The sequence below is a fragment of the Aotus nancymaae genome, unplaced genomic scaffold, assembly GCF_030222135.1.
Source record: "Aotus nancymaae isolate 86718 unplaced genomic scaffold, 86718_ANA_hifiasm-v0.15.2.pri h1tg000043l, whole genome shotgun sequence".
NCBI classification, from domain to species: domain Eukaryota; kingdom Metazoa; phylum Chordata; class Mammalia; order Primates; family Aotidae; genus Aotus; species Aotus nancymaae.
Window position 1 is genome coordinate 15,477,983 of NW_026988457.1, and position 25,712 is coordinate 15,503,694.

General features: G+C 40.7%; 1 protein-coding gene across 8 annotated transcripts in view; it reads right to left on the reverse strand.

Moving 5' to 3' along the window:
• ENOX1 (ecto-NOX disulfide-thiol exchanger 1) overlaps positions 1-25,712 on the reverse strand; it is a 505,667-nt gene that overhangs the window by 129,070 nt on the left and 350,885 nt on the right. For all 8 annotated transcript variants that reach the window (XM_021669313.2, XM_021669309.2, XM_021669314.2 and 5 more), the window contains 2 exons: positions 10,337-10,443; positions 6,291-6,408 (listed from right to left, as the gene is read on the reverse strand). In XM_021669313.2, the coding sequence (XP_021524988.2) occupies positions 6,291-6,408; positions 10,337-10,443 (225 nt within the window). The remainder of the gene's footprint in view (positions 1-6,290; positions 6,409-10,336; positions 10,444-25,712) is intronic.

A 25,712-nucleotide genomic window follows, 5' to 3' on the forward strand; every position in this document is an offset into this window, starting at 1 on the left:
TGTTACAAGTGGCTGCTTGGCTCTGGGAAGACGTTAGGTTGCTATAGTATTTTCCATAGCAACTTTGCATCTTATTACATAAATATTCCCTCAGTGTCCTTAAAGCCTGCTACAGAAACAGGATTAAATCTACTCTCCTATGTAATGATCCTGCATCAAACCTTACCAGAATAAAATGCCCAGAAAACATAATAAACTGTAATCTAGATAATGGTGTTCCTGGCAGTCAGTAAGCATCAGAGCACTTTGGGCTGCATGCAGGCGGCAGTGCGGTGACCCTGTGCTGCTCCTTGGCCATGTGTCTTAACCTTTCCCAGGTCAAGGCCTTGGTGGCTCTCCCTTTCTGAAGGGTGGTTGCTAATGTCCTCATTCTTTTCCTCTGCCTGCCAACTGCCCATCAGCCCAAGCCCTCTACCAGGCTCAAGGGACTTATGGTGCTAAGCAAGAAGCCAAGGCCTGACAGCAGCTGGGAACATGCTGGGCTGTCACACAGGAAACCCTGGGGAGATCCCACCCAGCACCAAGCTAGGATCAAACAGATATGGATTGTTTAAGAACTTCGGCTAGGCCTCAACTGAGTTTCATGGAGGTGCGGCACCGTTGAGTAGTTAAGAGTATTAGGGAAAGTCCTTGGTCCCCTAGACACCAATGTTCGCAACACAGATCAATCTTACATAAAATTCCAGATTATGGAAAATTTGTGCATATATGAGAGAGATGTCAAGAATCATATACCATTGTTAGGTGCTACACAAAAATAGGATTATAAGGGGGCCAAGCTTAAAGACAGTTTAGTCTCTAAGTGTGAATTTATAAAACAAACACAGTCTGGTTGGGCAGAAGGGGTGTTTCCATTGAAATGGAATCTTCTGCTACAGGATCAATTTAAATAGCATCTGTTTTATTGCATTTAAAAGGTGAAGCAATTTACAAAAAAAAATTTTCTACACTTTTCAGAAGCATATCCATTATGGAAAGGGAATTGTAACTGCACACAAAATTAGGGAACTTAAAAATCCACCCAAAATAACATTTATTTGAATTCCTTGGGCAAGAGTACCAAAATTTTAAAAAACAAAAAAAGGAAAGAAACAGGAAACCCTTGGCTCCTTTGCAAATGAAACTCTGTTTAGAGTTTAGGAAGAAAGCAGGCTACTCAGCCCTCCTTGCAAGATTTCTTTTATCATCTTTAAGCCACATTAGTTCTGATGCATCACATTTCCTTGTTTGGCCCCCTTGGGTTCCCAGAAGAAAAAATGCTTGTCTTTGATTCCGTGGTCATTGAGGGACACAGCCCACTGCTCTATTTCTGTTTCAGGAGATAGTGCCCTGGGCTTTCATTACATGTGAAAATAGCTTATCCTTCCATGCTTCCACTCGACACAGACACCCCTGCCCTTGGGGTCTGCTGGTGCCTGGAGCTCAGAGCCCGACATGTGGCCCCAGACTGAGCCATCTCACTTTCAGTGTCTGAATTCTCTTGTCCCTCTGCCAAGTTCTGAGCCAATCTAGAGTGAGCCTGCTTTAAGTTACATTCAGTGCTTCCTAAAAGTAAATTTCTACCAGCTGTGAATGACAAAGACCTTTTCAGTTGGCCCCTTCAGTCAGCTGCCGCACCCTGGTCTGGTATTCAGTAACCCTCTCCTTCTGTGCCCAGGCCAGTGATGCGGTAGCAGTGAGCCTCTTCTCAAGACTGTGCCTGATTATATTCTTCTGATGGGCATTTTTAAGGATCTTTCAGAAGCACTACCACGTGCAGAAAATACTTAATCAGAAAAAAATAGGTTGTCCTGCTATTCAAAGAAATCAATGGGATGGTCAGAGACAGCCCTATTAGTATTTATTATTATTATTTTAACGTAAAGCTTCCAGCTACATATATAACTATTCAGATAGGCGGATACTGCTAGTTCCAACCGAATCTAATTATGAGTTCCTAATTTGATTTAGTGGCTGAAAGATTTGGAAAGTCCTTATTTGACTTCTTAGTGAAGTTAAAAAAAAAAAATTCCTTTGTACTTATGTTATGGTGAATTTTCATGAAAAATTGACAACTCAGAAGACATTCTTCGCAATTAAGAGCATCTGCTCCTATAAAGAGCTCAGAGTTTAAATGAAATGTTGTTAAAATTCAAAAACATTTGTTTGTGTTTTATGGAATGGTATAATGATTGCCTATTGAGCAAGGGACTTTTTGGTTTCACTCTTCTAAAATTTGTGTTCAAAGTACACTCATCAGACAGTGGGTGAAGTATACACACTATGTAGTGATGTTCATTGCGGTTTATACTAAATTTTATTTACTGGCTTTAGGACATACCTAACATTAGAATTACACTTTTTTCACTTAAAACACCCTGGAGGACAGGGTGCCCTGTATCTAACTCTCTGTGCCCAGGGTCCACAGCACCTTGAACATACAAAATGTAGACAATCAAAACAATGCCAGACTATAACTCTCTGGGCCATGGCCTGTTCACCACGTGGCGCTGAATTTTGCGTGCATACAGTTCTGAACGTTTTGTTTGAACATGCCTCTTTATACTTGCCATTTCAATTTATTTAGAACAAATGCTCTCAGGGTTATCATCTTCCTATCACCTTCCGAGACAAAGGCATCAAAAACATTCAGATCAGAAGGAGGGGAATATGAATTGAAGTCCACAGACTTTTATTGAGTACTTACTGGGGAAAAGCCCAGGGCTGGGTGTTGGAGGATGATGAAGATAACAAGCAGAGTCAACACTTACTGAGTATTTCCTAGATGCTCAACACTCTAAGTGAAGTCAGAAGTGCCTTACGTGCATTGACTCACTAACTCTCACAATACTACAGCGTGTCGGGTTTTGCCATCTGAGGCCTTACAATCTAGGACAGACTTCCTCTTTCCTTTCTCCTTTTTTTAAAATTTCTTGTGAATACTACCCTGCCCAGCGGAGTCAACCTGGAGGGAGGAAGGGAGTGGAAAAGGGTAAGGGAGAAGGAGAGAGGCAGAGAGAGGGAAGGAGGAGGAGGGACAGAAAGAGAAAAAGGAAGAACAGATCTGGATTTTAAAGTTTGGCTTCATTTCAGTAGGAGGCAGACTAAACAAAAATAAATTTGAATTTTTATCAAAAATTATCTTCATAGGGTTTAGAGCAGGATGCTGATCTTCTTGAATGAATGCTTCAATAAATCTGTCATCATTTTCAAATTTATTAACAAAATTCATTTTCATTTTTATCAGCATCTTAGTTTTGCTCCAGTGAACTCCTTTTTCCCTTTAAGATTCAACTGATGAAGAAGAGTGAACACCCCACCCAGAATTCTATCATAGGTATTGGAGAATTATAGCTAAAGACATATTGCAAATTATTATATGTGGTAAAAAGCAAAAGTACAATGAAATATTCTTCATATCCAAAACAGCAAAGATATATTGAAACATTTTGATTATTTTTTTTAAAAGTAAGCCCAAGCTATCATACAAGTCCTTACACAATAAATTATGCCTTTTCTAAACACCAAACAAGTCATTTCTAAACACCAAACAAGTCAATTCTTTCCATCTCCTCCCTGCCCCCCAAAATAAAACCCATTACAGGGTACTTTTAGTCTGAGTATGGAGATGACAAGCAAAGCTGGCCCTTGGGGGACCAGAGATGGCACAGGGAGGTGACAACTGAAGGATATTCTCTTCTGGAATTTCCAAGAATTCCTGAGTCAGCTATTACCCAGGAGGTCTGAGGCAAAATCCCACTGTTGCAGCAGAGAGGAAATTAGCAAGGGATTCCTTAAAGGATGGAGAATTGAATTCCATTTCAGCACTGGCAATTCCCCTGTTAGTGAATTAGAGTGCTACATTTCAAGAGGACTGCTTCTATGTAGGTGACTGGCAGATGCAAATGTGTACCTAAAAACAAGTGATGTGTCGCCTAAGGAGATACCACTGGAAGGTGTTTCCCTCGGGCTATGGCCTCCATCCTTCCCCTTCAAGCAACAGTTAGCAGGGATTTGTCTGAGGTTTGAACAAAAGACCAGATGGGAATTCTTGCTGTCAGACTGTGTCCCCAAATAAGCAGGGCTGAAAGGAAAACAACTGCCTGCCTTTGGGCCAGATCTTCAGGGCCCTGTGGAATAAAAAAGGTTAGCTGCCTTCCTTTCCCTTTAATCAGTCCTGTCCTTTCTTCAGAAACCACATGCCATGATCTCTGGTCCATCTCATTTTGAAAAGTACGAAAAGACTCTCAACTCCTCAGGGCCTGGCATTTCAACTCCAGTTCTTTCATCTCTTCCCTCAGAACCTGGTACACAACATGCCCTGCTCTTTGCTCATTAATTCTGCTGACCAAGTAACAAGACTGGTGAAAGCGTTTTGAAAGTTCAGGCTCTACTTCATGCTCTCATCAGATGCCTGGGGAATAAACCAAGAGAGGTGTTGGGGGATCGGCCAGCCCCGATCCTATAGGCATGTACGTGTTGCAAGACTTCATCAGTGAGCGTACTGTTCAGAGTCATCATTATTCTGGTCCTATCCTAAGCAGACTATGAAATTATATACAATTCTTACTTGGGAAACTGACGAGCTATTTAAAAAGAAACATCACCAAAACAAACAAAAAGCCACAGGTTCAAATCAGAACTTCTGACTGATGCAGCTCTTTTCTCCTTCACCTACCTTGTCAGGATATTAAGAATCCAAGTTTCATGTCAACTTGCCCCTCATCCAGAGGCTTCACAAAGGATGAAAGCGCTTTTGACAAAAAAATTTATTTCTTTATTTGAAGATCTCGTTGAATTTAAGAAACTCACACAAATCCTTGATTCCCTTCTTTTGCTATGTGAAGGTTTGGAGAATAGAAATCTTGTGAGGAAGGTGGTCTCCTCAAATAAACAAACCTGAGAGTAAAGCAGTCCTGAGGAATCTGATATGGGCTTAGTAGGAGCCATACATCATTGACACATTAAGTGCTAGCTTCATTTTTCAGACAAAGGACATAGTGGCATAGTGCTGGCTTGTACGCTAAGCTTCTGGAAGATTAAAATGAATGGAATTTGAGGGTGAAAGGGAAAATTTCTAAGGCAGTGGTACTCAAACTTTGGCATGCATCAGAATTTCCCATAGGGCTTAAATCACAGATTGCTGGATTTCACTTGTCCACACCCCTGTACCCACTAGAAGTTTTTGATTCAGTAGGTCTTGGGTGGGGCCTGCTAACTTACATTTCTAGTAAGTTCCTAGATGATGCTGATGCTACTGGACTGAGGACCACTACTTTAAGGAAATTAAAGCCCTTTCTATATATGCCTGTATGCAGGAGCTTTTTCTTATGATCACCACTCGCACCCCTGACATTCTCTTCTACAGCCCCAGAGAAACAGAACATCCTGACCACTTTGCCATCTTGGTGACCTGATCCTTTTGGAATCTTGATTTTGGCTTCTTAATAAATTAACAAAGATTCTTGATTTCTGGTCACCTGCAATCTTTCTGTTAAAGAGTCTGTAACAGATGTGTGTTTTATTCACTTGTACACATGAGGAGACGGATCAAATCTCTACCATCTCTGTCATTTTCTTTTTTGGCAATCCTGGCAATTACAGTTCTTCCTAGGTCCTTTAGACAATACCTTTCCACTCAGACAAGCAGTCTTCCTTGGTGTCTCATGTTCTGAATGAGCTTTTCCCTTGCCTTCTTTTATATAATACCAATGGATTTATATATAATTCAGTGAGAGCATTTAAAATTAGCATCTCCCATCAGACAAAGCACACCAAGCAAGATTCTCTCTAAGCTTCCCTTCTTTTTACAACCCAAGGAGTGACACCCCTAGCTTGATACCAAATGGGGCCAGCTATTTAAATACTGGCTAGATGAATGAAGATTTATGGGAAAAGAAGTCTAATCCTCCAGCATCTTGGCTCAGAAGCTAGAAATCTTCTTCAGGGATTAAACAATTCCCATGTAAGAAGTACACTGACTAAAACCAAATTTCATCCGTATTTTAGCATCAGCTGTGGCTGCCGTGCTCTGGAAAAGGATTTTTATGGAGACAGGCAAATATCCCTGAAAAAAAGCATAATGGCCCCAGATCTACATATGGAGAAACAACTGGAGCAATTTAAGTCACTCTGTTCCTAAGAAGGAGTTTAAAGTTCTATTAATAAAAAGCAGAGTCACTCAAAGATGAAAGTTTAGTATAATTCAAATAAAAGTGAGTTATAGGGCCATTTCCCAATACTTATTCCCCATCTGAGATTTGGAAGATCGTTATGATACCTCATGGGTCTGTGGCAGTTATTGGCATTACCTGATTCATCGACTCTCATTTTTTTTGTAGGGCTGTCACAATTCTCATCATCAGACATTTCCATTTCTTCTTCGCGGCGGATGCCCATGAGCTGCTCACTTTGAGCATTCCGGAGCTCCTGCAAGTAGAGGATACCCAAATGTCAGAGTCATAGACACATATGACTTTCCCCAATGGTCGTTGGGTGTATATAACTGACATATTAACATTTAGAATCCAAAGGTTTTATCTCCCAGATATAGCCTCACCTAACCTAAAGGAGGTTCTGGAGGGTATGGAGTAGAGGATAGACCAAAGTCAGGCTGAGATTAATCCCTGCTCACCCATGACTAATTAAGGGCTCTTTAGCAAATTATTTAGTCTCTCTTGAGTCTCAATTTCCACGTTTGTACAAAGGGGATAATAACATCCACCTAGCAGAGCTGCAAAGACTACATAAAAATATCTGTTACATGGCTGGCATATGTATGGTAAGGACCTAGAACTTATGGTTAAGAACATTAACAGTGGAACTTTAAAAAGGACTGTTCTACCACTGACCCACTGTGTGTGACATTAGAAAGAATTCTTCATCTCTATTAACCTAAACTGCTCACTGGAATATTATGATAAAAATAGTTTTGAGGATGAAATGAATTAATGCATGTACAATACTTAGTATCATGCCAGACACTTGGTTTGCTAAGTTGATAATGCTGGAAATTATTATTTCTCATGCAAACATGGTGCCCCTGCATGTGTGTATGTGCACATGTGTGATCACATACGCACACATATAAGCATACATACACCATTCGGATAACTAAATTTAAAATTAGTAAGATGTTAGGGAACAAAACACAAACATGCCTTTTCTTTTGTACTGCACATGGTCATGTAGGGGTTGTTTTTGTTGTAATGGTTGCTTTAGCATCACGTTTAGAGCTACAGATCTTAAGATCACATCTTACTTTTTCCACCTATTAGGGGAGTGACTACAATCAAGTTATTTAATTTATTTGAGACTTTGTCTATTCACTCACAAATGAGGAATAACAATACAAGGCTGTTTGAATGCAAGAGCATTTGTGAAAACTCATGGTAAAGAGTAAAGAATTATACAGTAAATTTCTTACTACTGTGCCTAAAATCAGGACACTGTAATCACTTATGCTAAATATTTATATTATTTTGTATCAAGCTGTATATTACATATTTGTGAATCCTTCCTTATTCATTCTGTTCTCTTATATGTCTTCAGACATACTTAAAATGGGAAAGGCTCCTTTATTCTTTTTCCCTCTGTAAAGTCTCTAAATAAAAGTCAAAGTTAAAATAATTTCATTTTATGATCAATAAACATATGAGTAACAATAAAAGTAAATTACTACACCTAATTTATTAGTGGTATGACTTTAAACATGGTTCCAGTGCCCATTTGATGGACATGCATATATCACTTCATGTTATGGGTTCTTTCAATTCTTTACTCTCCTTAGCTCACAGATTTTAACTACAGCACGATGGAGAAGAAATTATTTATTGCTAACAGCATTTGAATGATCAACTATGTACCCTGGGAATCACCCTGGCAGAGGACAGGGAAGGGAGAAAGCAGAGAGACAAGGTCTGGGGTGGGGTGCAGGGGCAGCAATCACAGGGCAGACCTAAGAGGCCAGAGGGATGGCAGACAAGGCATCCTTATTTGATTATGCCACCCAGAAGAAAGAGGTGCCAATTCCATCTTAAATAACACCATCAGGCATTGGAGGCGGGTGTCACACGTGATTAGTGGGGAAATTTTTAGTCTGTGGACAGCTAATTTTTCTACTGACAAAGAGCCCAACTCCCAAAGAGGTGGCCTGAAAACACTTGAAACAAGCAAAAGTCAGGTGGAAAGAATAAATGAGGCTGAAAGGGCCTGTTGTTTAGTCCCTGCGATTAATGACACACTGTCATATGGTAGTTGTTCTTGTGGGAAAGGGTGGTAGAAATGAAAAAAAAAATTTGAGGAAAAAAAAAAAAAGCTGAGGGTGTTTCCACAGGGTGCCTCCGGTTCAGCATTAAATCGCTAGTACAATCTAATAAATCTGTAGAGGTGTTGCAGATAATTAACAGATGCTGTACATTGGAATGTGGGAAAAAATCAAGCCAATTATCAAGCTTATACGCAACTGAGAAATCATCCACAATGTTAAATTACCAACTGGTATTTAATCAATTAAGTGACATGCAGGAGAGAAAATCACAGCTAATTTAGAATTCTGTGTCCTAATGTATATCAAAAGAGGTGGGGAGAATAGCAGGACGGCACAAAGACCCTTCGGAGGAGCACCTTTGACAGTTGCACTCCATCTGTCCCTCTGGAGCATCACTTCTGCCTCCTAGTACCAAGCAAAGCAAGCAGGCTTCCTTAGACCTGCATGGAAGCCTTCACATGTCCTGCTCCCCACTGTACCCATGGGAGGAGGCAGGGTTAAGCAAAGGTGAGAAGCTGAGACAGATGTGGTGGGAAGCGTGATTCAGATCAATATGTGACATTTGCTGACACATTCTAATGATGGCCTTTTTATGCTCAGGTTTATTATCAGGCCACCAGCCTGTCTCTCAACACTCCTTTTAATCATGTTTGGTTTTTATATGAAGAAATAAACAATTCACAGACTGATCATTCCCAAATCTGAATCATCATTTATGGACTCCAATTTGTATTTTCATAACCCTCAGTTTGTATATGGCATCACAAACGGAGGACTCTTTTTTAATCCTGAAAATCAACCTGGACCTGGGTCTTAGGTCACAGTCAGGGAGAACATCAGGAAAGCATCCTTCATTTTTCTGGTCCCTGAAAAATTAGAGAGAAATCCCACCTCTTCCTTACTCATAATCCTGAACAGAAAAACAGAACTTTATCAGTCACCCACCACCTTAGGCATTAGTGAACAAAATAAAAAATGTCCTTCTTAACAATAAATTGCACTAGCATTTTAAGTGTCACATTATTGTGAAGTCATTCGGTATTCACCATAATAACAGTGATAATAAAGAATTCATTTGGTATTCATGTGGATGTTACATCTAGTGCTATTGGTATTCAACTGTAATTTAGCATTAGTTAATGGGCACTTAAAATGCTACCCAAATGATTGATATCATAGTACTCTGTGGTTCCTTAAACTCTATATAAAATACTTATTTTACAAGTGTGAGCCAAAATCATTAAATAAGTAAACCTTACCTTCCATAAGTTTGGAATTTTGAAAGAGGGGAATATCATTTAGAGAACTTTAATATTAACATGCTAGAGATGGAGAGGCATCCAAATGAAAAATGTTCTTTCATAAAAAAAAAAAAAAGAAGCAAAGACAGTATACTTACTTTTAAAGTACAGGTACAAAGGGTACACTACTCTGTGGAGTTAAAAATAACAGCTGGACGACCAATGACTAATGACACATTTTGGTCCTTCTAGGTGACTAGGAGGTCAAGTTCTAGACTGTTGTCTTGGGGATAGATACTCACACTTCACACATGCATAAATGCCGATGGGTGGACCCAGCTGGCCTAGATATTTACTCCCCTTACAACATTGGCTCTGGGGAGAAGTGTAATAGGACTTACTAGCATAGGGGACCAAGATGTTGCTTATGATGAGAAAATATGGACAGAAAGTTGTACTTGTCCAAACAGCAAACTGTCAGCATCACGTAGAACACTAAAAAAAACCCCTCTGTATTTAAAAGCCAGTTTTCTACTGTAAGTTACATTTTTCTTCAAAAATAATTTGCTAGGCAGAGTGTCTTGGTTTACTTCTGAGATCTTTACTATGAATGGGAAAAATTATTTTCTCCCATAGTAGGGGAGAAAAACACTGTTCTCCTAAGTGTTAAGTCAGCTGCTTTTCTGGACAAGGAACAAATCTCAGCTGCATTTGGAGCTGACAGTGAGACCAGACAATGGCAGGCAGACTGCCCACTGTAACAGAAACCATCATGGCTGCAGCCACACTATTCTCTGCCAATCCAGCTGTGTGATGGTGGTTAAAAAGTAATAATAAAATCACCAACCTCAGAATGCTTTCGCCAAATGTCTATGTTCTTGCGCTGGGCTTTCGAGAAATGGTCCCAAGCTTTTTGTCTGGTAGAAGCGTTGAAAACGGCCACAATCTGCTCAACTTTGGTGAACAAGGAAGTCAAACAAGACAAGTAATTTATGTTGTGATCACTATAGGGAAGCAAAGCAAAGACACTAGGAGTCTATGGATGATGTCACAATAGAAACAACATCATCAATATCCATCCAATTTGTGCCTTTCGTACTTACATTTTAGCAAGGTTGGGGATGTCTCCCTTCAAGTCTGCCTCCATAACTTTAGGTTAAAACAGATTCTAAGTATGACTGGGAAAGGGCATGGGCATCTACTTGCAAGCATTCTTTAGCTGTTGTTTCAATATGTGATTTGGTCTATCTATATACCTAGATCTATAGATATATAGACACTGGTCTTGGCATCCAGATATACAAAGTAATGCCAGGGTTGGGTATGGAGAAGTATAGCCAGGGAGAAGTGGCTGAATGAGGAAGAGCCAATCATATATCATTTTTCCTTTTGGACTCTATCTCAAGGACTCAATCGCAGTCCTCTCAAGACATTATCGTGTCCAAGTTCCAAGTTGGGACAATAAATAGCCATGCCATATCTCCCCTCAGTCTCAGGGGGTCATTCTTCCTCCTTGGCTCCTGTTTCTCCCCCTGTTGCACTGACTGCTCCCAGCCCTCCAGCCCTCTGGCAGAGAACAGGAACCACAGCCTCCACTTCAAGACAGACCAAAGCTCACCCAACCAGCGGCACTGGCATGCAGGTCTTATTTCAACCACCATAGGGCGCCCTCCATAGCTCCTCATGATCACATTCCATTGTCACTTTCATAAGGCTCTGGCTCCCAAACCACTTGAAGTTCTAACCTTACCGTCTTGACTTAATTTAGCACTTCTGCTGCTTCCAGACCTGGTGCTACTGGACTGGTGAATGTTGAGAGGTTGTGAACAAAACTACCTAGACAAAGGCATGGGCACTTAGTGGGTGTTAGGGGTGGGGCCAACTAACTGTACACTTAATCTTGCTTAAACAGTTATTGATCCAGTAAGCATGAGATGAAGGAAATTAAAGCACTTAATTAATCATATGATTAAAACTAAACTTCTAAATTTTTAGTTAGGAAGGCATAGTTAAAATTAGGTTCTCAAGGATTCTAACACCTTATCAACATAAATCTTTCATAAGTGATTCCCAAGGCTCTATTATAAAAAAGGACATCAAAGCTCTTCCAAATCTTCTGGTGTCCAAAGAATGTCAAAGAGCAATAGATTAATCCCCACAGAAGAACACTTGGTGCCATAATTTTTAAAATGAGCACACAAAATAAGTGTATAATGGAGCAGAAGGAAAAAAGCAAATTCCATTCACTTACAATATCGTGAATATTTTGTATGCTGATGAGCAACTACTTCTCAATCTAAGGCTAATTTTAACAGCGGGCTTTTATCTTTTTACTATTAATATTTTTACTATTTTCCACTTCAGGAGAACACCAACCCCAAATCTCCTTATTTAGCAAAACCTGTCATCATGTCACATGATGAATTTATTTCACTCAATTTTAAGAGGAGGATTTGCCTTCACTTTGGCTCATACTCTCCTTGTGCACATGTGGCTTCCCTCCCTGACCTCACCTGGAAGAACTAAATACCAGACTAAACACCTGGGGCTGCTCTCAGTGCCGGCCTTCAGCTCAGCACTGACCCTTAGTGCTCTGGTTGGCTGCCCTGCAGCATGGCCAGTGGAGGACAGAATCTGTTCTGGCAGATCACTGGGGCTTTTCCGTTTTGTCTGTACACAGGCTGGGATCATTGGGAATTTCAGCTGCCTTCTGTAGGGGCGACACAGAACAGTCAGCCCCAAATCTAGGCTGGCAGGAGTGGTTATTAAAAGAGGTTATTAAAAGAGTAATGGGCTTCATTGCTTCTAACAACAGAGCTCTTTGGCATCATTTAGAAGGAGAAGAACTATGATGTCCTGTCACCAGTCCTAAGGGGAAAGGACAATAAGGGTTGAGACTGTTTGGTTGGTAATAGTGAAAATTCTGACATCAATCAGAGAAGGCTGTTAATAAAAAAAAAAAACACTAAAGAAAAGCATATCTGTTCATAAAAATGTGTAAGGGATCAGAGAGAAGGAAGGTAAGAGAGACTAGTAATGCACTTGGAGGAGTATAGAACAGAAAGCGCTAAGGAGGAGGACCCAATGGTCCACCTCAAACAAATCTCCCAAGCTGAATTTTGTTTCTTAATGCTATCTAGGCTCAGGATAGAGCCTTAACTCTGTAGGGTTCAGAGGAATTTGTTTTTTCCTTTAAGGAATAACATTTCCAATAGTGCACAGGTTTAGGGGTAAAAGGAGATCACCTAATAGCTACTCAAGCCATGTGCTATTAGATATTTCCTGTTTGTGACTAAGTGCCTCAGTTACTTAGAACACATTATTACCATATCCCAGGGTATAAGTTCAGTTCATTCATCATTCAACAAACATCTGGATTCCTACGAGGTACCAGGAACTTGATTAATTGCTAGAAATATATGATCAAGACCCAGTCCTGTCCTTGATGCAATCATAGTTTCAAAAGAGAAAGAAAGACAAGCAGATAATTATCCTGTGTAAGAGAGGCACAGATGACAGCTTTGAGGACACAGAGAAGAGAGTAACTAAGTAGATGAGTGGAATTAGAAAACATTCCACAAATAAAGCAACATTTCTGCCAAGTCTTAAATAGTAAGCAATGCTTGCTTGGCAGAGAAGGCAGGGGTGGCCTGTTCAAAGGCTGGTATAGAGTTGTGGGGGGATGAGTGAAAGTAGCTGTGGGGCTGGGGCTAGTGCTAGGTATGAATTAAGAAGGACCATGTATGCTAGCTCTGATTAGAAACTTTATATTGTAGAATTGGCTTGGGAGGAATTACAAAGGAATGAATTAAGGCAGAGGCTCTGGCGCGGAGTGTGGCACAGGCGGTCATTTGACAGGGAGACTTAAAGGAGGAGGCAGCTGACTTGCTACGTGGGAGGAGGAAGAGGGGTGGGAGATCACAGTGATTGGAGCTGGGAAGTACATTCCAAGCTACATGAACAAGCAGAGGTGAGGGCTGAGAAAGAAGATGAGGAATTCGCTTTCAGACATGCTGAGTTTGAGATGCCTGAAGACCATCCAAGTGGAACTGAAATACGGATTAGGGGTTCAGAAAGGAGTCGGAATTCAAAGAGATGGATCTGAAAATTTCTAGACCTTTCTCAATTTCTTGTATTCTTTTTAAAAAGGGTAATTAATTAGATGTAAAACTAAGCGGGATTTAATTTTATGCTTTTCTTATGAACTTTTACACTTTTTTCCCTATACCAATCAAAAAGCAAAACAAAACAAGACAAAATCCAACAAAAACCCAGTAACAGTAATTCAGCTTAGGTTTGGCAACTACGCTCACATGTCCCAGTTTACTTGTCTCATTGCTGTACACACTGTCCCTGAACCAAACTATTTGTCTTGCAAATGGAAGTTCTTGGGCACACACACAAAAAGGACTCTGGAGGAGTGCTTGGATCAGCATTAATTCATCATCATTAGAGAAAAAGCACCTCTAAGAGTAGGCCCTAATGAATGTCATTCAAAGACAGCATATTTTCAAACTCATAAATCAAGATGACTACTGGGATTGATGTAAATACACTATTCATTGCTTACAGCAGGAGACACCAGAGAGGAATCCCATGAATTAGATGACCACTTACTACTTCTCTGGTATAATTCATACTACTTATTCTACATGTAATAAGACCTGTTAAGTAGTTACTATCCTAACAGGCTCTTGGAAACTTTGCTTCTCAGAGACAGTTATAACCAGCAAACAAGATGGCACTGGCATTTGTTTAAAACAAGCGGCTTACAGAAGGTGTGCTGCAGGCAGAACAAATTGAGATCAACTCCCAATCCGATGCCTTCACCACCTTAGCGGTCCACAGAGCGGCGGCCAGAGACCCCACACAATCCTGTATCAGATAAAAAGCAGAGATCCTGTTCCGAGTGCCACCTGATTTATTCAAGAAAGTATACTCAAAAGTTTTGCAGGTAAATTGTTTTTCTTTGAGGGATAACGTTTTCCCAAATTTCTATTAGCGACTGAGAGAGTGCTCCATCAGAAAATTTAAATGTACCCTCTCACACTTTGCAAGTCTTGCCCCCCAATTCTGTGTTTTAATTGTTTGCCTAAATTAGGTTATCTGAGGATCATAAGAAAATTAAAAATGATAAATTCTTCAGAAATACGCCTGAATGCCAGTCTTAGATATCACAGTAGAGTCCCTAGTATACCCAGCAGCTATAAATGACCCTAAGGGCAGGATAAATGAAGCCTTGATGAAGTTGCTAATCACTCCATACAGCTGCAAACCCTCACTAGTGGTTATTCATTCACTTACACACGTGTTTGTGTGGAGATACACTCACCGAATATACACATTACACACATACATGTATATATGCTTCAAATTTTAAACAAATCCGTAAGACTAATTAACCAACATTTTTTGCATTTTTCCCAACCCCAAAATGTTTGGACATTTGGCGAGTTTAGAGCACACTTCTTACTGATAGAGAACTTTACAGACCATCATGAGAAGCAACAGACTTTAGTCTTTCAGGGAGGGAAAGCTCAGAACAGAACATCCTTTTATCCAGAAACAGTCCACACTGAAGCAAACTCACTAGGAAGAAGCAGCCACTGAGCACCAAAGCTCAGATTTCTGGGCTGCACAAGATGCCTGAGTTTTGAGCTCTGGGCAGGAATGCATGGGAAGTGATAAAAGAGAAAGGTTAGGGTCCTCCAGCGAACACAAACGCAGCCCTTTTCTCTTCATGTCCTGCCGAATGTGTTCTTTCTTACAGGCCCTGCACCTCTTGTATTCCTCGTTCCAGCTAAATAGCACTGAAAGAGCCTTAATCCAGTTAGTGTCCCAAATATCTGGAGAAACTGATTAAGTCCTTACAGGCAGTAGGCTTGCCTAAATAAAGCACCTCAAACAAATCTTCCAAGCTTAATTTTTGTTTCTTAATGCTATCTAGGCTCATGATAGAGCCTTAACTCTGTAGGGTTCAGAGGAATTCATTTTTTCCTTTAAGGGATAACATTTTCCCAAATCCTCTATGAATAGCTCATGAGAATTTTTCAAAGGCATATTACACAAATGAAATAGTTGACCTCTCCCACCCCAGCTTGTTTTTGTTGTTTTTAAATACTAACAGCTAGGGGAGAAGGGACAAAAGAAAAGTATAAGGCTTTAGATGCGGTGCTGGAATAGGTGAGCCTTGGCTCTAGACTGAAGAATTGTAATGGAGGGAATGCAGTAAGTGATTCCAGCTCTCAGGACACCCGGAGGAGCAAGACAAAGTCCAAGGGAGGAGCGGTAAGTGTCGGACAGCACATAAGTGGAAGCTGCTATGTAAGAGAGCCCCAGACAGACTCCAGCACATTCACTCGGGTTCTGGGTCCTGAGCACAAAGGAGCTGCCAGTCAGCCTGGCAGAAAGCCCAGGAAACAGAGAATGAATACGGTCAAACCCATACTTTAAGGAGGCATGGACCAGAATTTCAAATTGAGGAGGGAAAAGGGCATTCTGGGGTTTTGTCTTGAGGTGTGTGTGTGTGTGTGTGTGTGTGTGTGTGTGTGTGTGTATCCTCATGTGACATTGTGAGTCCATTACAGCCCTCTTAAAACCGAGGCCAAACCACCACCAGCAGACATCATATTTCTGAACTTCCTGGCTAGATGAGGCCAGATATTTGTTTCTTTTAGGGCAGCATCCCCAATGTTTTTGGCACCAGGAACTTGTTTCGTGGAAGACAATTTTCCATAGACAGGGGTGGGGGTTGGTTTTGGGACAGAACTGTTCCACCTCACATCATCATTAGTTAGAGTCCCATAAGGAGTGTGCAACCTAGGTCCCTTGCATGCACAGTTCACAATAGCGTTCACGTTCCTATGAGAATCTAATGCCGCTGCTCATCCATCGGGAGGCGGAGCTCAGGCGGCAATGCTCACTCATTTGCTGCTGTGTGACCCAGTTCCTAACGGGCCACGGACCAGTACTGGCCCAGGGGTCGAGGACCTCTGTTTTAGGGAGTGAAATTTAAAAAAAGAAAAACATACTGATGATCAAAGTATATAAAAAATAGGACGTTTTTAGCAAATTTCAAGCAAGCAAGAAATGATCAAATTATTCAAATAAAACAGAAGGATATTAGGCATACAGTGACTTTTAAAGGTTTGTATCAATGCAAGTATACTACAGGGAACTGTAGACCCCTTTATTCATGCATATATTTAAAAATTTTGGAAAGTGATAAAACAATCCATGAGATTATAAATCAAGTATTTCCTCAAAACGCATAGCACTTACAAAGTTTTTAACTGCCATAAATCTCCTGCCTAGATTACCCCTACCGGCGAAATGAAAGTAATGCATGTACAGAAGAAAAGGGACAATGTAAAAAATAAAAGTCTACCTTCCTATCTTGACAACTCTACCAATTTCTCTTTTGAAAGGTAACCAGTAACCACTATTAACAGATCCATCCAGAAAAAAAAGGTTATGTATGTAATACAAATGGCATATATTTTTCTATAAGAAACTGGTTTTACTTACACAAAGGTGCTAATATTACATATGCTATTCTGTACCTTGCTTTTTTCTCTTATCTTGGAAATTCATATGTATGTTATCAATAAGGCTGCTTATAAGCGTCTTCCAACGTATCTTCTGAAATCCTTACGTTAGTATCTTTATAAAAAATTCTTAGCAGCGGGGGAGATCCAAGATGGCCGCTTAGGAGGAACTCGGGAATGCAACTCCGAGAGAAAGCACAGAGGGTGAGTGGACGCCGTATTTCCAGACTGATTTTTACTGCCCACAGACCAGGAGATTCACACGCAGAGAAGCCACACGGGTCGCCAGCGCCGCTGGCTTGAACGGCGCAGCCGCTGGGCCGGCACCCTGAGGCAACGGCTCACTGTATAAAGTGAGAGAGTCTGAGTCCCCTATAAGCCAGCAAGGGGAGCTGAAACGGGGAGCCAGGCCAGCGCCACGAATCTCAGAGCCGCGGCTATAGCCAACGCAGCGGCTCCGGAGGCAGATCAGATGAGACGGTGTCCCCTCTTACCCAGCAAGAAGACCTGAAACACAACTGAAACCGGGAAGGTCCAGCTCTGTGGAGGAGGGGCGTTCTCCATAGGCACCCTGCTGCTCTCTACCAAGGCAATCCGCCACTACAGAGACTCCGTCACTACAGGGGCGGGCCAACATAGCGGAAGCAGTTCTAACTACACCCAGAAGTTCACACGGAAGCTGGGTGGAGCCCACAGCAGCTTAGCGAAGCCTCTGCAACCTGAGTGTGACTAGGCTGCCACCTTGTGGGCAGGGAAAACAGCAACCGCACAGGGGAACATCATAAAACCGTAACTCCCTGGGACAGAACACCTCGGGGGAAGAGCAGGGGGTTTATGAGTTCTGCCACAGCAGACTTAAAATTACCAAAATCAGAAAGACAACAACTACAAAGTCAACAGGTGGATAAATCCACAAAGATGGGAAGAAACCAGCGCAAAAAGGATGAAAACACCCAAAACCAGAACACTTCTCCTCCTACAAGGGATCACAACTCCTCACCAGCAAGGGAACAAGACTGGACGGAGAATGAGTGTGATGAAATGACAGAATCAGCTTTCAGAAAGTGGATAATAAGAAACTTCCGTGAGCTAAAAGAACATGTTCTAACCCAATGCAAAGAAACTAAGAACCTTGAAAAAAGACTTGACGAAATGCTAACAAGAATGGACAACTTAGAGAGGAATATGAGCGAATTGATGGAGCTGAAAAACACAACACGAGAACTTCGTGAAGCATGCACAAGTTTCAACAGCCGAATTGACCAAGCAGAAGAAAGGATATCAGAGGTCGAAGATCAACTCAATGAAATAAAACGAGAAGGCAAGATTAGAGAAAACAGGGTAAAAAGGAATGAACAAAGTCAACAAGAAATATGGGACTATGTGAAAAGACCTAATCTACGTTTGATAGGTGTACCTGAATGTGACGAAGAGAATGCATCCAAGCTGGAAAATACTCTTCAGGATATTATCCAGGAAAACTTCCCCAACCTAACAAGGCAGGCCGAGATTCAAGTCCAGGAAATACAGAGAACACCACAAAGATACTCCTCTAGAAGAGCAACCCCAAGACACATAATCATCAGATTCACCAGGGTTGAAATGAAGGAGAAAATACTAAGGGCAGCCAGAGAGAAAGGTCGGGTTACCCACAAAGGGAAGCCCATCAGACTCACTGCAGATCTCTCAGCAGAAACCCTACAGGCCAGAAGAGAGTGGGGGCCGATATTCAACATCCTTAAGGAAAAGAACTTTCAACCCAGAATTTCGTATCCAGCCAAACTAAGCTTCATAAGTGAAGGAAAAATAAAATCCTTTGTGAACAAGCAAGAACTCAGAGAGTTCATCACCACCAGACCAGCTCTACAAGAGCTCCTGAAGGAGGCACTACACATAGAAAAGAACAACCAGTACCAGCCACTCCAAAAACACACGAAAAGGTAAAGAGCATCAACACAATGAAGAATCTGCATCAACCAAAGGGCAAAACAGCCACCTAGCACCAAAATGACAGGATTGAATTCACACATAACAATATTAACCCTAAATGTAAACGGACTAAATGCCCCAATCAAAAGACACAGACTGGCAAATTGGATAAAAAGCCAAAACCCATCAGTGTGCTGTATCCAGGAAACCCATCTCGCATGCAAGGATACACAAAGGCTCAAAATAAAGGGATGGAGGAAGATTTACCAAGCAAATGGAGAGCAAAAAAAAGCAGGAGTTGCAATTCTCATCTCTGATAAAATAGACTTTAAAGCAACAAAGATCAAAAGAGACAAAGAAGGACATTACATAATGGTAAAAGGATTAATGCAGCAAGAAGAGCTAACGATCCTAAATATATATGCACCTAATACAGGAGCACCCAGATACATAAGGCAAGTTCTTAAAGACTTACAAAGAGACTTAGACTCCCACACAATAATAGTGGGAGACTTCAACACACCACTGTCAATATTAGACAGATCAACGAGACAGAAAATTAACAAGGATATCCAGGACTTGAACTCAGACCTGGAACAAGCAAACCTAATAGACATTTACAGAACTCTCCAGCCCAAATCCACAGAATATACATTCTTCTCAGCACCACATCACACCTACTCTAAAATTGACCACATAATTGGAAGTAAATCACTCCTCAGCAAATGCAAAAGAACGGAAACCATAACAAACAGTCTCTCAGACCACAGTGCAATCAAGTTAGAACTCAGAATTCAGAAACCAACCCAGAACCGCACAGCCTCATGGAAAATGAACAACTTTCTCCTGAATGTTGACTGGATAAACAATGAAATGAAGGCAGAAATAAAGACGTTCTTCGAAACCAACGAGAATGAAGACACCACATACCAGAATCTCTGGGACACATTTAAAGCAGTCTCTAGAGGAAAATATATAGCAATAAGTGCCCACATGAGAAGAAAGGAGAGATCTAAAATTGACACCCTATCGTCAAAATTGAAAGAGCTAGAGGAGCAAGATCAAAAAAACTCAAAACCTAGCAGAAGACAAGAAATAACTAAGATCAAAGCAGAATTGAAGGAGATAGAGACACGAAAAACCCTTCAAAAAATCAATAAATCCAGGAGCTGGTTTTTTGAAAAGATCAACAAAATAGACAGACCACTAGCCAGACTAATAAAAAAGAAAAGAGAGAATAATCAAATAGATGCAATAAAAAATGACAAAGGGGATATCACCACAGATTCCACAGAAATTCAAACCATCATCAGAGATTATTACAAACAACTCTATGCACATAAATTAGAAAACCTGGAGGAAATGGATAAATTCCTGGACAGCTGCCTCCTGCCAAGCCTAAACCAGGAAGAAGTCGAAACCCTGAATAGACCAATAACAAGGTCTGAAGTCGAGGCAGCAATTAAGAGCCTACCACCCAAAAAAAGCCCAGGTCCAGATGGGTTCACAGCCGAATTCTACCAGACATACAAAGAGGAACTGATACCATTCCTACTGAAACTATTCCAAATAATCCAAAAAGAGGGAATCCTTCCCAAATCATTTTATGAGACCAACATCATCCTAATACCAAAACCTGGCAGAGACTCAACAAGAAAAGAAAACTACAGGCCAATATCCATGATGAACATAGATGCAAAAATCTTCAATAAAATAATGGCAAGCCGATTACAACAGCACATCAAAAAGCTTATCCACCATGATCAAGTAGGATTCATCCCGGGGATGCAAGGCTGGTTCAATATACGCAAGTCTATAAATGTAATTCACCACATAAACAGAACCAAAGACAAAAACCACATGATTATCTCAATTGATGCAGAGAAGGCCTTCGACAAAATTCAACAGCCCTTTATGCTAAAAACCCTCAATAAACTAGGTATCGATGGAACGTATCTCAAAATAATAAAAGCTATTTATGACAAACCGACAGCCAATATCATACTGAACGGGCAAAAACTGGAAGCATTCCCTTTGAAATCTGGCACTAGACAAGGATGCCCTCTCTCACCACTCCTATTCAATATAGTACTGGAAGTTCTAGCCAGAGCAATCAGGCAAGAAAAAGAAATAAAGGGTATTCAATTAGGAAAGGAGGAAGTCAAATTGTCTCTATTTGCAGACGACATGATTGTATATCTAGAAGACCCCCTCATCTCAGCCCAAAATCTCCTGAAACTGATAAGCAACTTCAGCAAAGTCTCAGGATACAAAATCAATGTGCAAAAATCACAAGCGTTCCTATACACCAATAACAGACTTAAAGAGAGCCAAATCAAGAACGAACTGCCATTCACAATCGCTACAAAGAGAATAAAATACCTAGGAATACAACTAACAAGGAATGTAAAGGACCTCTTCAAGGAGAACTACAAATCACTGCTCAACGAAATAAGAGAGGACACAAACAGATGGAGAAACATTCCATGTTCATGGTTAGGAAGAATTAATATCATGAAAATGGCCATACTGCCCAAAGTAATATACAGATTCAATGCTATCCCCATCAAGCTACCAATGACCTTCTTCACAGAACTGGAAAAAACCACCTTAAACTTCATATGGAACCAAAAGAGAGCCCGCATAGCCAAGTCAATTCTAAGCAAAAAGAACAAAGCAGGAGGCATCACACTACCAGACATCAAACTCTACTACAAGGCTACAGTAATCAAAACAGCATGGTACTGGTACCAAAACAGAGATATAGACCAATGGAACAGAACAGAGGCATCGGAGGCAACACAACATATCTACAACCACCTGATCTTTGACAAACCTGATAAAAACAAGCAATGGGGAAAGGATTCCCTGTTCAATAAGTGGTGTTGGGAAAACTGGCTAGCCATATGCAGAAAGCAGAAAATGGACCCCTTCCTGACACCTTACACTAAAATTGACTCCAGATGGATTAAAGACTTAAACATAAGACCTAACACCATAAAAACACTAGAAGGAAACCTAGGCAAAACCATTCAGGACATAGGCGTAGGCAAGGACTTCATGACCAAAACACCAAAAGCATTGGCAACAAAAGCCAAAATAGACAAATGGGACCTAATCAAACTCCACAGCTTCTGCACGGCAAAAGAAACAGTCAATAGAGTGAATCGGCAACCAACAGAATGGGAAAAAATTTTTGCAGCCTACCCATCTGACAAAGGGCTGATATCCAGAATTTACAACGAGCTAAAAAAGATTTACAAGAAAAAAACAAACAAGCCCATTCAAAAGTGGGCGAAGGACATGAACAGATACTTTACAAAAGAAGACATACATGAGGCCAACAAGCATATGAAAAAATGCTCATCATCACTGGCCATTAGAGAAATGCAAATCAAAACTACATTGAGATACCATCTCACACCAGTTAGAATGGCGATCATTAAAAAATCTGGAGACAACAGATGCTGGAGAGGATGTGGAGAAATAGGAACACTTTTACACTGTTGGTGGGAGTGTAAATTAGTTCAACCATTGTGGAAGACAGTGTGGCGATTCCTCAAGGACCTAGAAATAGAAATTCCATTTGACCCAGCAATCCCATTACTGGGCATATATCCAAAGGATTATAAATCGTTCTACTATAAGGACACATGCACACGAATGTTCATTGCAGCACAGTTTACAATAGCAAAGACCTGGAACCAACCCAAATGCCCATCGATGATAGACTGGACAGGAAAAATGTGGCACATATACACCATGGAATATTATGCAGCCATTAAAAACGAGGAGTTCGCGTCCTTTGTAGGGACATGGATGAACCTGGAAACCATCATTCTCAGCAAACTGACACAAGAACACAAAATCAAACACCACATGTTCTCACTCATAGGCGGGTGTTGAACAAGGAGAACACATGGACACAGGGAGGGGAGCACTATACATGGGGGTCTGTTGTGGGGGAGTGGGGGGGACAGCGGGGGGGTGGGGAATTGGGGAGGGATAGCATGGGGAGAAATGCCAGATATGGGTGAAGGGGAGGAAGGCAGCAAATCACACTGCCACGTATGCACCTAAGCAACAACCTTGCATGTTTTTCACATGTACCCCAAAACCTAAAATGCAATTTAAAAAAAAAAAAAAAAAAAAAAAAGAATTAGTCTTCCAATATTTTTTACATTACTATTCTTATTTTTCAAATAATTTTTTTACAAACAGTAAAAAGGTAATGTGTCTAAAAATTCTCAACATTTAAAAATTAAAGTGCAGATTGAAACTATAAAAAAAAAAAAAAAAAAAAAAAAAAAAAATTCTTAGCAGTAGAAAGGATAGATAAAAGAGCATCCAAAGTTTTAATTTTGAAAGGTACTGGCACATTGCACTCTAATATATGTTCCCGAAGTGTTTTTCAGTTTATTTGTCTTACCCTTTACCAACAGTGCATAATCAAGCTTAACTTTTGCCATTCCTGATAGATGAGAGAAGGCATGAATTACATGGTGACCAACTGTCTGCACCAGTGATATGTACGTTTGCAGTTTCCATTACAAATAACAGAAACAAGTCCAGACTCATTAAGCATGCCCTGTATTCAGCTGGTTCCATGTTAAGTAAGAGCTGTCACACAGCAGCAGGAGGAGAGACCTAGTTTCTGGGGATCTTTTCTTCTTTGTGACCCTCAAAATGGCATCCCTGATTTCCTCTGGGTCTCCACTAACTACATTAATGGTTGTAAAAATCATATAATGGTGATAGGCAATTTCTAATTACTTGGCCCTTACTGGGCCAGGCACCACACTTGATGATTTAAAACAGTAGTTAGCAAAGTATGGTTCATCAGCATCACTTGGGAACTCACTAGAAAGGCAAGCACTCAGAGTCCAGACCTACTGAAGCAGAAACTCTAGGGATGGGGCCCAACAGACTGCTTTAACAAGCTCTCTGCATGATTCCAAGGCATGCTAAAATTTGAGGACCTCTGATGTAACACGTTATCTTATGTAAGTTTTCCAATGACCCTCTGAGGTAGGTGCTAGTATGAATGCCCATTTCACTGATGAAGAAACTGAGGTTTACTGAGAGGTATATTTACTTGTCCAAGGTCATATATTTAGAAGTGATGAAGTTAGGAATGGGAATTACATCTGCCCAACTTCAAATCATGTATTTATACCCATCATATGATGGGCCAAAGTCTTATGAACTCTGGGGTGTGTAATGTGCTAGACTTTGTACTAGACACTGGGGATAAAAAAGGACCAAATATGCAGCTGGTCCTTGAGCTTCTCAGAGCCCCTGGGGGAGACAACAAATACATGATTGAATTGCAGGATGGGAACTGCTTAAGGGAGCTGCAGAGGATGCCAAGGGAGGCCAAGAAAGGCTTAAAGGACCCCTGTGCTGAAACTTGCAGGTAAGTTGAATTTTCAAAGCAAACAAGCCAAACATTGGAAGTTGTGATGGAGCAGCAAGCTGCATTTACCTCTCTACAAAAGTGTATTGAGGAGCATGAGCCACAGTGCAGAAGAATAAAAGCGTCTGGAAAAAAGGTCCCTACTTCTTTTGTGTCTACCAGGCTGGAACCAATTTCTCTCAGTGTGTGCCCTCAGCCTTCTCATTCCATCTAAAATCCAGTCTGTCCTACTTTTTTTGAAGTAAAAGTCACTGAATAAGCCTCAGCAGGGGAAACTTACAGAGGTGGGGCCAAGGGAGTGCTTTCACGAATACAATACTGTTTTGGGGTTGCATGTAGAGGGAAGAGAGAGTTGGGAAACCTGTGTTGGGCAAGTCTTAGCTCCATCACTAAGTAGCTTCGAGACCTGAAAAAAGTGTCTGTTTGTTTGAATCCCAAGACAAAGGAAGCTGTACTAGACCATACCTAATCTTCTTTCTGGCTCTGAGAGCCTCTAGAACAAGGCTTAGCAAACTTTATAAGCAAAGAAACAGATAGCAATTATTTTTGGCTTTGCAGGTTATACATCTACCTTGGTGTAGAAGGTGTCTACACACCTAAGTGGTTTGTCTCCTTAAATAGAAATCCTCTCACTTTGTCTGTGGCTACTCTTTCATGATTCTCCCTGGGTACAGTTTTCTTTGGTTGGAAAACAAATACTAAGTTGTACTTCTTTTTCAGTTATGCGAAGAGTCAATAACACATCATCTCTGCTTTAAAGTAGCTTTACTGACACCTTACTTTTCCTCAATTTGAAAGTGTCCTGGCTTTAAAAAATTTTTGTAAAAAAAAAGTTTTTGTGTGTGGATTCTGTCCAGTGTATCTCAGCGACTATTTCCCAGAGTCCCCCAATGCTATCCACACACACTCCCCTCTCCTGACATGGGGCAGTGGCCAGAGTCCAGTCCTAGACCTGGGCTCATATCAAAGTGACAGAGTTTCCATCTTTAGCTCCCAGAAGCTATACCTTTCCTGAATTGCTGTATTTCACTTAACATGCACTCTAGTTCTTTATTCTTCCAGAGTATAAGACTTGATTTCTATCTTACATTTTGGTATTATTAAAAATATTTTCTTTTAAAAAAACATAATTACTTGACTCAGTATATATATATATTTTCCATGAGACTGAAAGGAAGTTTACCCTTCCCCCTCAAAAAAAAAGGTTCATTTCAGTTCTGGCAGGCAGACTGTCCTCCACCATCACCTTTGGCATCTAGTGAAACAGAACACTCTGTGCTCGTCCTTGATTTTGAAATTTTTACACCAATTATTTTCTCTGGATATTTATT